This window comes from Cuculus canorus, chromosome 3 (genome assembly GCF_017976375.1).
Source record: "Cuculus canorus isolate bCucCan1 chromosome 3, bCucCan1.pri, whole genome shotgun sequence".
In the NCBI taxonomy this organism is placed as follows: Eukaryota; Metazoa; Chordata; class Aves; order Cuculiformes; family Cuculidae; genus Cuculus; species Cuculus canorus.
The window spans coordinates 108367208-108380106 of record NC_071403.1 but is presented as its reverse complement, the minus strand read 5'-3'; the positions used below and the strand labels follow the sequence as shown (position 1 = coordinate 108380106).

Below are 12899 nucleotides of genomic sequence, written 5' to 3'. Positions count from 1 at the left end.
TTTAAAGGTTTAACTAGTAGGATTTTCTTCAACATATTCTCAAAAGGCATAACTAATTCCAACAGAGCCATCAAACCTCGTGCTTCCCAGTGGCAAATATTTATTTCAAAACAGAAGCTTATTTAACTCCCATTCCTATCAACGGGGACTAAGGCCTAGGATTTTCTCAGATATTTCCTATTCCTCCTCTTCTCACTGGGTTAATCTCCTGACCTGTAGGAAACTAATCTCTTACCTAACAGCATTCCAGCAAATGACAGTAGGCTACACTGAAACATTAACTCACGGCAATACAATCCTGGAAGCCATTTTGTAAAGAGTGTTTTCTGTTAGTATCAGCAACTTCAAATCAGGAAATATATGAGTTCAGTTTCTTTCATTTAAAAGCCACAAATCAGCCAAGTAAAGTGGTATGGATTTGTGAATACAACCCCCCTAGTGCATTAATAGAAAACCTACTGCGAAATTTTGCTGTGGGATATGGATTAGTTGTTGAAGTATCTTGATTATGTATCTCCACCTGTACTTTCAATGCTTAGTGCTATTCAGAATTTAGTGTCCTACAAACTATTACTGCCTGAATATTGCCTCATTTGTTTTCCTTACCACTACTCATGCATGCTCTTTATTTTGAAACATCTAGATGTAGCATCTATAGTGAGACACGCTTAGAATATACTACATGTCCTACTTTTGTGTCTCCAAAACATTGATCTAACTATCTACTCTACACAAAAATCAAAACTATGCTGGTTGCACTGCTTTATTGTTGTAGAACTACCCATAAAAAAGACTGTGATACTTAAAATCTTAACAAAGCAATATGACAAGTTCTGGCAACTCAAAGTCAGAACCAGAAATTAACATGGATATATACTATATTTGTACGCTTGTACAAGCAATGTTTTTAAGCAACAATTGAAAAGAAAAATGTTGTACTCACCTGCAGGATCGCTCCCTGATGCGGAGCAGTTTCTTAGAAGAATGTCAATCAATTTTAGGCCTATTCTGGTGGACTGAAGCCCAATTTTCACAAGCACAGCCTCAATGTTTGGAGAATGCATACCACAGTAAGGTGACATTAGTAAAGCAGCACATGTCTGCAACAGATTAGCAGTGGGTGCTGCAGCACTAGCCATCATTCCTTCTAAATCACTTATGTGAGTGAGGCAGTGGTGTAACAGTCTTAACCATCCAATACTGAAAAGGAAAACATGAAAATGAGCTAATGTATCACTTATTATTTTATTTTTCATCTATAACGTAACAACCTGTATTAGATTTTAGGACAAGCACTGCAGAAACTGCTGTGACATGATCAAACATTATCTGAGAAAAGCAAATTGAAATGAATGAAGACCACAATGAAATTTACATTAGTAATGCTGCCATAATTACTGGCTTTTTGCTGTAAGAAAGGCAGCGTTAGTAGGTAGGAAGAGTTAAGAGCCTGCAAGTTTTATTACTGAAGTTTCTCAAGATTTCCTGATTCACACACACGTTTCTTCCAATGGGGCCAACCTACTGGGGGGAAGGTGGAGGGGAACGTGTTTATATAGGGGGAACGTAGAGAAGAGGGTGTGATGTTTTGGGTGGCGGTGAGTGTTTACATTAAAAGGAGTTGGCCAAAACATAAATGTGAAATATGGAACAGGACATTGCCTCACTTAGACACCACTGGATTTATTCATATTTAAGGTAAAGATTCCGAAATAGTGGTTGGCAATAAAATTATACACCTGCACAGATTTCCTGACTTTACAAACTTTTAGGGTCATACACATCTACAATAGATTAGTGAACCTTAGTGAACCCGATTTAAAAAGCACAAAGAAAAAGTGCAGAAATAAAAAATGTGTTACCCTTTGCATTTTCCCTATGTCTCTCTTGTTCTTTAATAATATTGTTCAGTACATCATTTAATAATAAATCTTGAAAAGTATATTTAAAGTTGGAAAGTTTTAAGACTTTTTTGGTTTTAAATCCTTAAGGGTTTACTTATTTTTATTTAAAAAATGAGTATGAAACTCAAGTCGCCACCTAGCCAAATAAAAGCTTTTGAAAAGAAATCTTGCTGGTATGCCAGAATCACAACATTCAGTTCCTATTTTGCAAATGTTGGCAAACAGTAATATTAGATATGACTCCCATAAAATACCCCATTGTCCTATTTCTATTCCTGCTCCAATAGTTGCATAACTCCGTTGACTTTGGTAGGGCTAAGAAACATGTTGCTATTTCAGTTTTCCTGACAACTGCCTACTCATTAAAAGCACAGAATGCAACTCGGAATGCTTTCCTATCCTTTGTAATCTGCCACCACTGCAGAGATGAAACACATCTCTTTATTTGAAGATTAAACTACAAAACCTCGTGAACACAGTTTGCTATTGAAAAAAAATGACTCAGATCAGAAAGCAACATTAAAAAAGACAAGAGCATGAACTGGCACGAACACACCTCTGGCCGCTGATCTGAGCAGCTTACCTTGTTTTAGAGACCTGATCCTCAGAGGGAAGGAACGGATTATTGACAGTTGCAGATGAGGTGTTCCCAAAGGCTGTGAGGCCTAACAGTTTGATCTGAGAGAGGCCTAGTGTACTGGCATCCCGAGGGCGATGGAGACGGAGGCAGACAGCTGAGGCAACTTCCGCTTTTACCAGCTGGATTTTTATATACGTGAGACCACTTGTGATAACAGGAGTTGACAAAGGTAACATATTGACACCGTCTGCACTTATTTCAACAGATACTGATGAAGGGCAAGCTACAGTGTAAGAGAAGAAGGATTAATACTATTTAAAAATTCAAACCAGTACAGATTTTAAGTGTTAAACATGTAGCTCTGTTAAACACCTGTTATATACGCATTTTGATACACAGTATATACAGTTTATTTCAAAGACATAAGACAAGGAAAACTCCTGGCAGTGTAAATGCCACGTTTCCCTAGCAGGACTACGACAATAGGAGCTGAAAAACCTTGCACTTTATTCCAACCACCACACAAAACTGTTTTGCCAAAGATCCCTGACCATATCACATTCTCACTAGGAAAAGCTTTGATAAGTTTGACAAGTTTTTGGGAATATTTAAAGTTAATGCCACAAAACACGTACTAAGCTAGAAGAAATCAGGCAGAGGCAGGGCCTTCCATTCTGAAGGAAAACAGAATCAGCAAGCTTTTCAACTTATCTGACAGGTAGTGTTCAACCAACTTGCAGTTTTAGTTCCCCTTATTTTACTCTCTCTATCGTTTCCAAATCCTACTGTTTCCAAATCACATTTTCAAAGCAGCATTGTCAGTGAATCAACTTACTTGCCAGAGAAGCCAGGTGTGGCTGGATGTGGATCTCCTTGAGCAGAACAGCTGCGGGGAGGTGAATCGTGAGGTCACACCAAGCTTCCTCGGGTAAAAATATGTATGACCATGCGGCAGACCGAGCTCGTCTGTGGGGAGGAGTAGCTTGCAACAGAACTTCAGCAGGCTGGGCAGTGGGACTGCTTGAGGTGATGGAACCTTCAAAACCAGCACCATTAGCATTTGTTATTAATGTTTATTAATAAAACTCAGATTAATTTAAAACCTTAACTGTGAAAAACACTTTTTTCCTATCTCACCTGTTTTGGTTTATTGATAACATTCCATATATAATAATAACAACTCCTCAGATATCTTTCTTTTACACCATTTCACAATATGTAGTTTAGATATCTGCATGCATACCCACATGCTTGAAAATTTCCTAGAGGACACTGACGACTAAAGTCCTAAATTTAGAAAAATTAGAACTTGAACTCAGTTAATTCATAGTTAACATAATGAAGGCTTTAAGGGTTTAAGTATTATAATGGTAACATAAATAACTGCATAACCCAAATATGCAAAGCTTTTTCTTTAAAAAAGTTTGTTTCACATGAAAACCAAAAAGACACCCAAATCAGAAAAACCTGACCACAGCAGATGCTTATTTTTCAAATCTTAGCATGAGTGTGGCACAAGAAGACAAGATTTGTAGTGTTCAAACTACAGGTACTTGGGGTGTTTACTTTCAAGTAGCTCTAGCCTGGCCTTATGGCTGAATGCCTGGTATCAGCTGGAGATTAATTCCTGTCTGCATTTTGATAGACTTTCATTCCAAATAAATCAAGTTTGTCTCTCAGAGAGCACTACATTATAAGAATCAGAGTGCAGTAAGTGAGGACAACCAGAAGGTTAATTTCAAAAGCACACTTCTGTCTGAAAGTAAAATATTAAGATAGATGCACTTGTAGCAGAACTTCAAGAAGTACAGCGCTTTGCAGGCTGGGAGACAAGGCATGCAAGAACCCACCACCGTATATGCCTGGAATTTTTACTACTACGCTCTAGCTTCTGCTGCTCTGTTTGACCTAGCTTGGCTCTGTGTTGTCCAATGTTCACAATGCTTCTCTAACAGCTCCATCAAATCTGACCTGCCTTAAGTGAAATCAGTGTGCCTTAGCATGTCAGATACAGATCACTCCCTTTCCTTCTTTCCCCAATCCACTACAAGGTCTTATTACTTGTGGAGAAGGGGCTAACCTTCTCTCCCAGCACCTTATTGAAACACTAGCAACCTCTCTGTTTTAAAAAAACTGACATTTGAAAGAAGTATTACTTACCCAAAGGTGCGAAATTGTGAATTCCTTCTGCATTATCCGGCTCAGAAGCTAGCACTCTAGCTTTCAAACTGCTGTCTGTTGCTTTGGTGGGACCAGAATCAAGAAATTTCATAATAGTTGAAACCATACTCCTTGCTGTGTTAACAATAGCTCTTGTGCTTGTTACCATGTTGTTACAAATAAGCTGAACACCACCTGTGTATAATGCAGGTTGGGGGAGCAGGAGGAAAAATAACACTGTTCAGAAGCACACATCAGATTCTAAGGAAGCTAAGGCTTATTTAGTAAATTTGCTCCTCCAGACATATCTGTATTCCTCATACACCAAAAAAAATCTACCATAAAGCTTTCACTTGATGCAGCTAAAGAAAAGGCACTCTTACCCATATCGTGGAAAGCCTTTAGTGCCTCACTCGTATCCAACACTCGTAAAATGAACCAGAGCAGTGGCTCAGACAACTGACAAGTGGCAAGAGAACCCTAGAAGAAAAATTTTAGAAATATAGTTTCAAGCAAAATTCATGTGACAGAAATACGCATTAGTGTCCCCAAATCCCAGAGAGGAAAGACCACCATAGCTGACCTCTCTACCACAAAACAGCAATATCATGCTCCACATGCTTCACTCCTATGCAGGAGTGGTAAGGAAAAGATCAAACTACGAGGAGTAAGCAGCTAAGGATTTCAGAACACTGAGGATTTAAAACACTCACTAATAGGCACAATAACTGTGTTTGCCACCTGAACATAATAAAACATTCAATCCATCTTCAAGCCTTCATCCAGGAACATTCACAGAACTGTCAAAATTCCTCAATTAAACTCTCCCTCTACCATGGGCAATGGAGAAAGGCTTCCTAACTTTTATCACCAAAATGAAGTGAAGTTGGAAAAGTGTTAACATTTCTTTTTACATAGCACCAGTTCAGTTTTCTCAGCTTATTATACGTTACAGTATCAATTAACGTATAATCTCCTTGAAGCACAGCAGACATAAGAGAACTTACCTGTCTTCCCATGTACCCACAGGCCATGTAGGTAAGAATGGGCTGAAGCATCACTTGCACTGTTGTTGCTTTTTTACTAAGCGTTGTCAGGATAGTGAACAATCCATCTCCAACTGATATTGCATCTAAGCCACCATGAAAGTTTTCATGTTTAGTGAGATGTAAGCCACTTGCACCTTAGTGAAAACAGAAACAGTTCAAAGGTCAGAAGCTGAGACCTAACAAACCATTACAGCACAGAAGGGAACTCAAGGATATTTATTTTCCATTACATGTTCATATGCATTTTACAAACGGGTCAGGTTTCAGGATCATATACATTACTGCTAGTGTTCCCAGATACATGCTACCTTCTTACAGTATAAATAAGAAGATTTGACTCAGGAAGTCAGGGAATTTAAATCCAGTTTAGGTAAGACCATACAAATGACTTTAATTAGTGAAGGAAACAGAATAAGAACTACAAGGACTGGAATCACTCCTAGCCAGAAGCAACTAAGATGTACTTAAGATTTTATTTTCAAATAATAATGAAGGTGCACTTGGGCAGCCAAAAAAAACCCCAACCAAAACCATTTAACATATATATTTCTATTAAATACCTATCTTCTATCTTCTCAGTGTTAAACCTCAGAATTTATTCATGAGTATTTACTGAATATCAACATCCAGCAGTATTGATTACACACTTCTGAAACTGAGGATGGAATGCAATAGAATAGTCTTCCAAAGGAAGAGATTACCTCCACAAATAGAACTGTCTTACAAAGCATATGATATCCATCTGGAATAATTTTTAAAAGTGGTTTTATAGATGGAATGATCTTGTTCCTTTTAGAAAAACTAGACGCGTACTAATAAATAAGAATAAAAAAAATTTGTTCAAGCTATCTTTGGAACATGCCTTCGAGAAACATTCCAGCAAGAGAACTGACAGCTGTACTACTTTGATCAACTCCAAGTTATCAAGAAAGAAAATACTGATAACCACTGGATGCAGACAGAGAAAGAAAAGTCAAATGGAATGAATAATGGAACTGAAGCCAACTAAGCTGGGTTTGCAGTGAAGACTTTTAGGCAAGGAGAAAGTAGGGTAGGAGGGGCATACTGTTACTTGTAGGATTTTCATAGTCTGCCAATTAAAAAGGGTAAAAACCCAATGAAATAGACAAAATGGTCATAAAAGAAAATCCAACAAGGTTTTAACCTCATGTGACAAGTGTATCAAGGCCATCCTAGTTCCTGAGCAGCTGGCTCACCAGGTGCAATAAATTAACACAGTTGGCATAAATTATGACACTAGAGCCACTACTTATCAGTACACATCCACAGATGTCATCTTACTTATCTTCTCTAGGTAGTTAGCATGCTGCACTGGCTATCGCGTTTAATAGCATACACCGATAACTGATTTTTGGATCATATATAAAGCTGGCTGCTGTCTTGGAGAAATGTTTTGTTCATCAAAATTGTCTGGAGAGAGCTTAATACAGTTCTCCATGAAGGAACTTAAACCACAAGTAGCTGTGTTATATCTCCCCGATAAACACATATAAATTAGTTTCAATCAATAACCGATATTAAACAACCTTGTGAGGAACAATCCACTGAAGGGATCAGCTGACCCAGTACCCTGAATTCAATGAAAAAGATTTTGAAATAACACTATCTTTCCAAATTGTCTTTTCAAAAACACAAAACAACTGCGGCACAGAAACTGGTGGTTTAGAGAGACATGAAAGTTGAGGGGAAGAATTTTTTAAAAACCACATATTGAGCACAAATCACTGTTCCTAGGACAAACTACTTTCAGTGTTCATCGCCTATTTGCAATGTAACACCAACAATCCAGACTGATGGAGGAGACATTCTGAATTAATTTCAAGAAGGTTCCAAATGGGGGAACCAGGCTCTGCCTGCTAGTTTAATTTGACTGCTGGAGGCTACTGCTTTGTCCTCAATTGCTTTTACACCAAAATGAACCACTGGTCTAATATTCACACTCTCTCATGCAAAAAGCATGCTGTTTTCTGATATTAGCATTGGTTAACAGTTTCACATCTGCTTAAAAAAGGCCAGAGGTACTTTCTTTGAAACAACAGAATCGCTATAAAGAGAACAAAATTTTACTACTATTACACCTGCAACGGAGTGCAACCTCTCTGTGTATTCTCCAGCAAAACCTTTTCCCAGTTTTACATGTGCAGTAACATTCACAGTATTCCAGGTTTACTCTGTGCAAACAAACTCTATGCTATCATCACAGTTCATAAGCAAGTCACATGGATAACCTATGTAAGAAAATGCATCTTATTTACATGTTAGACAAACAGGGACTTTGCTGTTTAAAGTATCAGCTTCCTCATTTGTTCATAGCAGGAAGATCCCACTCAAAAATATATAACTGGAACTCCTAGAACATGTTAACGAGATTTCTAGTAAAACAGGGGAACCAAAAAGTTTGTATTCCGTGCAACGGCCAAATCATAATTTGTCTTTTTCAGAAACAATTAAAAACAAGAAAACAATACAATACAAAGAGAACGTGTCTATAGTAAAAACTGAAGACTAATCCAAATCCATGCGTTGAGGCATGTGATGGGCACAGACTGAAATACAGGAAATTCCATTTAAATGACAGAAAAAGGCTTTTCTATGTTACGAATGAACAACATAACAGGTTGCCAAGATCAGTTGTGGAGTTTCCAACCTTGGAGAATTACAAACCCAAGTGGAGAAGGTACTGAGCAATCTGTTGCTCTCCAAGGCAGGCTCCAAGCTGACTCTGCTTTGTGCAGGGAGTTTGGACGAGACAATCTTCAAAGGCCTCTTTCAACACTGACCATTCTGAGATTCAGCAAATTCAAATGCCAAATGCATTCTCGTTCGGTTTTAATTAAGTCTCCCATCTCATGGTAGTTTTTTTCCCCCCATATACCTGCCCTCCTTTTCACTATTTATCAGTCTCTTTTTCCTGGCATTTCTGTGACACATTCTTTCACGTATGCACTCAATTTACACGTTTGTGGAAGCTTTAAATGTTTTACCACCCCAAAAGATGTTCCATTTTATTTACTAAATACCTACCAATAATCATTGCCATAGCACTGCTGTTACACTGGCCAAGTGCAGACAAAATCTGGCTCATAATTTGTTGGTTGGCTAACACCAAGTCTGCCACATATGCAGTCGATCCTTGAGTATTAGGGTTGCTTCCATTGCCATCTTTGCCTCCTGAAACCTTTTCTTCATCTGACACACTGTCTGTAGTACTGCTTGCTACTGGAACACGGGCACTATATTCTCGGTTACTGGAAAGAGGCAGTTGAACTAAAATGTTGACCAGCTTTAATAAATCAAACATAAGTTGATCCCTTGTCATTTCTCCACAAACTGCTTTGGCATCACCTGGACGGATAATATTGGCAAAAAGCCCTCCAAAACACGCTCGAGCACCCACAGAGCTGTCCGAGCCACTGCGAGACATCACTTTGTCCGAACATGTAATGTAATGATGCACAAGGAAGGTTATAGATTCAATTACTGCAGAAATAGTGCTAACTGATACAACTTCAAAATTCTGTTCCAAGGTAAATTCCAAGAGTTTCACTTGTGCATCCAAGGGTCCTTGGCCTGTCTGGAAAGCACCCCTAGAGAAAAAGAAAGGAAAAAAGAGAAATTTCTTAGTTCAATATTAACAAGTTAAACAGGTTTTGTTGTTTGTGGTTGTTTTCCTCTGGATTTTTAAGAATGAGAAAGCACACCAGACTCTCAATAACTGTAAATCCAGCCATTTTTAGAATTGCATGTTGAAGCACAATTTGATCTTCCATATCAGTCAAGCATGCATAACTTCTTAATATACTGGTTATCACACAGTCTGTAGAACCTGTTCATGGTATTACTTTCCTGATATCACTAAGGATTAATGTCTCCTCTGAAAAAGGCTATGATCCATCAATTTTTTAATAAAACCATGCAATTTTGTAGGTATAGGCTTGGGAATACAGTCCTGTTCAGTTGTGGGTGAAAGGTTTTGCATGTTTGCCAGGAAGCTTCACAAGAAGAAGTAATCTAATACTTTAATATCATTTGGATTATTTGATTTCTAACAGGAAATCAAGATGGGCTTTTTCTTACCATAGTTATTACTTTTTTTTGCCTCAGGCAGAAAGAAAAACAGTCAAGTTTTGGCTATCTAAATAGTACATACAACCATAAGAAGTTACTCAAACTATCACAGATTAGTGTTTGTAGGTTGACTGCTTGAAGGATCTCTTTTAGGGATAAGTTCATCTTTCAAATTGCTTTTACATGTATGCTAGTGGACTAAGAAATGAATCTTTTGAATCTGTACATTAAAAATAAAACTGGGGCTAATTCTTCAAGTGTGAGTTAGTTACTGATTTTTGACATATTTCTCTGTATCTTTCAATATTGATTAATCTTACTATAACTTGAAAAATTAAATACAGAACAACCCAGTTTATAGAAAAAGCCCTGGAGAAAAAATTGACATTTAATTAGTTCCAACAGTAAAAGTACTGCTTTTCTTCACAACCAACTTTATGCTTTTATCAGACCTGGTGTATTTCAATAACTGCCTGAAGATTTAGAAAAAGAGCTTTTCTGGTATTTTGCTTCCATTTTATCACATTTCAGTCCTACTTTTGGTTTGTCTCAATAAGATTTAACACATTTCAAAAACTATCCATTTAGTGGTGTCATCAGCTTATTTCAAATAAATTGTGGCATGTAGACATGCATTACAAGAGTATCTGTGAATTAATGATTTTACTGTATTATGACATTTCTAGTCTAAGTGATTGATCATCCATGTAACCTGCTAAACACCACCCACCCAATTTAAGCTGCTAAGGTAAAATCTTATGGAAAGCCTGTCATGGTTTAACCCCAGCTGGTGACTAAGCCCCACATAGCCACTTGCTCACTCCCCTCAGGTGGGATGAGGGAGAGAATCAAGAGCGAGAGCAAGAAAACTCTTAGATTGAGATGAAGGCAGTGTATAAGTAAAGCAAAAGTCACATGCACGAGCAAAGCAAAACAAGGAATTAATTCATTACTTCCCATCCCAGCTATGACCCCTTCCATTTTCTTGTGCACCCCCAGACTGCTCACTGGTGGGGTGGTGTAAGAGAAAGAAAAGATCTTGACTCTGTGTAAGCACTGCTTGGCAGTAATAAAAACATCTGTGTTATCAACATCGGTTTTGCAGAAATCCACAACATAGTCCCATACTAGCTGTTGTGGAGAAAATTAACTCGGTCCCAGCCAAAACCAGCACAAAGCCAAACCAATTTTCTGTACAATTAAAGAATAGATAATACCGAACTGCCACCTACTGGGAAGCCAGAAACTGAGTAAGCTCACCCCTATGTCTGGGGATGAGCAGAACATCAATACCAGAAATAAATGATAATTCCTAATATACTTCAGGCCAAACAATTGCCACAATTTCTGTGTACTGCTGTATATGCAACAGCCTTGTGCCCATTGGCCTAACCCTGAAGAAGCAGAGCTGTAAAAGAGAAGCCATGAGCTCTTATCTCTCCCCTGGACAGGCATTTCTCTACGCTAGCAGGAAGACAAGATGTCAGTAGGCCCAAAAAGCACAATGGGGCAGTCTAAGGAGCTCTTTAGTGCTTCTGTTCACTGTCCCTCTCACACAGACAGCTGTGTGTGGATTCCAGCCAGGCTTTTTCACACACTAGAAGCAGCTCAGATTCTGCTGTTACTGCTGCAGCAAAAGCAAGCAGTATGATAAGGTGGGACATACACATTGACAGCAGTCATTCACACTCACACAGATTTTAAAGACAAAGAGGGTACAACAGGAATGAAATAGTTAATACTTACCTTTCTGTTGAAAGTATATGTATTAATTTCAGTAAAAATTCACTGAACATCTGAGGACAAGTTGAAGAAAGGTGCACTTGTAACCGAGTAAGAAATTCTTGCATAGCTTGCGTTGCTGTTGGCCCAACCTAGACGGAAAGGCATTTTAATAAGCATTATATAAACTGAAATGTCTTCAAGAACATTAAGCTGTATCTAACAAAGATATTCTAAGAACAGAAAAGTATTGTGTAGCTTAACCAGCTTTCTGAAAAATTTTACAGGGTCTTCCCAATAGAACTATTCTGTATCAATTTATATTGTGTGCTTTTCTATTTCTAACTATGAGTAAAATGAAAATAATTCAGTTCTTTGTCCAAGACTAATTTTGCAGCCTGAGATTTATCTTTTCATCAAGCCAAACTACGTTTCACAAAGAATACAGTTATGTGCTCACTGGAATGCTTTTTTTCACAAGCTACGCGTTTACATGTGAGTGCTTTAAATTAATGGTACTGCACAATGTTCAAGTTCTGGGAAAGATTATGTATTTTCTGGAAATTTTTCTGGAAAATACTGGAAGTACCAGGCATTTTCTGTCTCCTAAACTAAGTGTTTCTAAGACTCCTGTCAAATATTAAATACAATGAATTTAAGTTGGGCTTTTTTTGGTCACTATTCACAGATGTTTCAAAGTGCAGAAAGCCAAAAACCAGTTGAAATTCAGAGAAACATCAAATACCACATGAATTCAGAAAATAGGCAAAAAATAAAAGCATCATTTTAAATTCTGGAATTATTAGTTATCTAAACACCATCTTCATTGGCATTTTTATCCCAACTGAACAAAATCACAGGAAGCTAACTTAAATACTTTTTCATGCACGCAACTAAGAAATTTTAACATGGAATACATTCACTGACAAATTGCACGACATTCTCCCCTGTGTCAATTCTTTTACTAGTTGTAAAAATGTACAATCACTACTCAAGAGTGTATCAGAATCACAGACTTCCCTATGGTTGCTCATAAGAACCAAGTAAGACTATAACCAAAAAAAGAAACAAGCCAAGGAAATAATACATTATTAATAACATATTCATGTCAAGAGTATTGAAATACTACTAAAAAGAGTTTCTCTTAATTGCTAGATACCTGTGGACTGTGTTGATTTGTTCCATGAGGATTAGTGCCGGAAAGAAATTTCACTAACACATGAATGAGGTTTGGATCTGACACCAACAATTGGGCAGTACTTTCCTGAGCTCCAATGGCACTGCTTGGACCAGCTTAAAAACAAAGACATGAAAATTAAAACTGTAATCTTAATCAAGCATGTCTCTTATTTCATGATGTGTAAATATTCTCAGCAAAATCAGCTACTGAAAGTT

At 37.7% G+C, this 12899-nt stretch overlaps 1 protein-coding gene across 5 annotated transcripts in view; it reads right to left on the bottom strand.

The window, feature by feature from the left end:
- BIRC6 (baculoviral IAP repeat containing 6) overlaps nucleotides 1-12899 on the bottom strand; it is a 180825-nt gene that overhangs the window by 82652 nt on the left and 85274 nt on the right. For all 5 annotated transcript variants that reach the window (XM_054063213.1, XM_009570787.2, XM_054063212.1 and 2 more), the window contains exons 44-52: nucleotides 12664-12797; nucleotides 11529-11656; nucleotides 8739-9301; nucleotides 5652-5827; nucleotides 5028-5124; nucleotides 4645-4839; nucleotides 3320-3520; nucleotides 2488-2767; nucleotides 944-1200 (exon numbers count right to left, since the gene is read on the bottom strand). In XM_054063213.1, the coding sequence (XP_053919188.1) occupies nucleotides 944-1200; nucleotides 2488-2767; nucleotides 3320-3520; nucleotides 4645-4839; nucleotides 5028-5124; nucleotides 5652-5827; nucleotides 8739-9301; nucleotides 11529-11656; nucleotides 12664-12797 (2031 nt within the window). The remainder of the gene's footprint in view (nucleotides 1-943; nucleotides 1201-2487; nucleotides 2768-3319; nucleotides 3521-4644; nucleotides 4840-5027; nucleotides 5125-5651; nucleotides 5828-8738; nucleotides 9302-11528; nucleotides 11657-12663; nucleotides 12798-12899) is intronic.